This window comes from Merops nubicus, unplaced genomic scaffold (genome assembly GCF_000691845.1).
Source record: "Merops nubicus isolate BGI_N331 unplaced genomic scaffold, ASM69184v1 scaffold49376, whole genome shotgun sequence".
NCBI lineage: Eukaryota > Metazoa > Chordata > Aves > Coraciiformes > Meropidae > Merops > Merops nubicus.
The window spans coordinates 329-2,523 of record NW_008613912.1 but is presented as its reverse complement, the minus strand read 5'-3'; the positions used below and the strand labels follow the sequence as shown (position 1 = coordinate 2,523).

The window sequence follows — 2,195 nt, the reverse complement described above, 5'->3', positions numbered from 1 at the left end:
ATTCTTCATTTCCTTGATGATTCAGTCAAATGTGAAGCAAGTAGTAGATGACTTTTTTTTTTCCATGTATTTAGCACACCACGCTAGTTAATAGAAATGGTCCTTTTTAAAATTTTGATTCCTATTTCCATCCGAATATAGCTCAATACAGAAGCTGAAAAAAATCACATCTAGAAAAAGCTAAATGCAATACTTGAGATTTTCCAGTGTTACATAGATCTAATTATTTATGTTAAAGAGTCTGGATAAACACTACATCAAGCTTTGCAAGCAGTTCAGCTGTTTGCATAGCAATACAGTGCAAGTTCCCGCTCTGCTGACTTCCACATTTACTTCAAAAGTTATGTTTATTGGAAAAGGGCTTATTTTTGTGAGAACATGCCAGCACCCATCCTGAGTCAGCCCACAGACCAGGGCTACAGGGATGCTTTTTGTCTTGCAGAAGATGTCCCGCGACGGCTGCTCCTGGCTGCTGGCAGTGACCTGGGCGCCGCTGCTGGTGATGACAGGTGAGCCCCACCTGCCATTCCTCGCTGCCTTCCTCCCGGCATCCTACCTGGGCAGTGACATAAGGGAGGGACCCAAATGCTGCCCAACAGGGGTGGTAATGTGCCATTGAGAGGTATGCAAGGGCCAGGTTCTGCTTTTCCTGGGATCTGGAGTTAGCTTGAGCCAGCCCAGGTGAGGGGCAGCAAGACAGGTGAGCACCTTGCCACGCCCCTCCAGCATGGGTTTTATAGGCAGGGCGGGCTCAGGGCAGCATGGGTGCCCAGTGCTGGTGTCAGAGCACCCCATGGCTGCTGCTGCTGCAGACCGGCTTCCCCCAAGTGCCCTCCACACCAACTCAGTCTTCTCTCCACTTCAGCCTTTGCCATGGAGTGCCCCAAGATCAAGGTGGGGACGTGCAAGGACTGCATCCAGTCTGGTCCTGGATGTGCCTGGTGCAAGGAACCGGTAGGTCCACATAGCCTCTCGTGCTGCCGGCCCCCAGCAGCCCGCGAACAGGCGGCGGGACGGTCACTCTGCCTGTGGTAGAGGGGAAGGGCTGCGGCGTGTGCGGCGTGTCAACCTTTCGTGTCCTACGTGGTGGATGGGGCCGGGGGGATCTGATAGGCAGGACCCTTCAACCTTCCTTTCTCCATCAAATGGCCTGGAAACCTGGCTTGGGAGCTGGGTCATCTTGCAATGAGCCCGTTCGCTCCCTGCTCCTCTGATCTTTTCCCGCTGATGTTGCAACACGCAGAGCTTCACCAAAGCCGGTGAGCCAGACTCCATCCGCTGCGACACCATCGAGGAGCTGCAGCAGAGGGGATGCCCGCACAACCAGATTGAGTTTCCAGTCAACAACATTACAAGAACACGGGACAGTCCGTTAAGCAGTGACATACAACTGACTCCCCAGGAGGTGCACCTGAAACTGAGGATAGGTACAGTCTGCCTGGTGCTCCCGATGCCCTTCTGCTCATCTCCAGGCCCAGCTGGGACGTGGTGGCATGTCACAGTCTGTGTTTAAATCATAGAATCATAGAATGCTTTTGGTTGGAAAGGACCCTTAAAGATCATCTTGTTAACTCCCCGTGCAGTGAGCAGGGACATCTTCAACCAGAGCAGGTTTCTCAGAGCCCTGTCCAACCTGACCTTGAGTATTTTCAGGGGTGGGGCACTTACCACATCTCTGGGCAACCTGGGCCAGTGTCTCACCACCCTCAGCTTCCTTTTCTTCCAAAAGAGATAGGCATCTCAGCAGAGGGTGAGCAATGGGGCAAGATTTGAGCCACAGAACAACAGCTGATCCCAGCACTCCTGTTCCTCAGGCCAGCCTGCTGTGTTCGAGGTGAAGTTTCGCCGTGCTGTGGGGTACCCCATTGATCTCTACTACCTCATGGACCTCTCCTACTCCATGCTGGATGACCTGGAGAAGGTGAAGAAGCTGGGAGGGGAGCTGCTGAGGGCGCTGGAGAGCACCACCCCTTCTCGACGCATAGGTGAGCTTGTCTTCAGCACAGGACGCCGGCACAGCTCTCTGCTACTAGGAGGAGCTGCAGGGCTAGAGTGGGATGCAGGCAGCAGGCAGCGTTACCTGCCCCTGCCAGGCTGGAGAGTGTGCTAGGGCAAAGAGCGTGGACCACAGCGGCCAGCAGATTGTCCGTGCCCTGTGCCATGGGGATGCCTGCTGGTCCCTGCCACCCCTGCCA

At 54.4% G+C, this 2,195-nt stretch overlaps 1 protein-coding gene across 1 annotated transcript in view; it reads left to right on the top strand.

Moving 5' to 3' along the window:
• Nucleotides 1-424: 424 nt before the first annotated feature.
• The window catches only part of LOC103774610 (integrin beta-2-like), a gene marked incomplete at its 3' end in the record, with an annotated part of 2,089 nt that continues 318 nt past the window's right edge, over nucleotides 425-2,195 (top strand). The window contains exons 1-4 of the mRNA XM_008942022.1: nucleotides 425-509; nucleotides 866-954; nucleotides 1,244-1,427; nucleotides 1,815-1,985. Of these exons, the coding sequence (XP_008940270.1) occupies nucleotides 425-509; nucleotides 866-954; nucleotides 1,244-1,427; nucleotides 1,815-1,985 (529 nt within the window). The remainder of the gene's footprint in view (nucleotides 510-865; nucleotides 955-1,243; nucleotides 1,428-1,814; nucleotides 1,986-2,195) is intronic.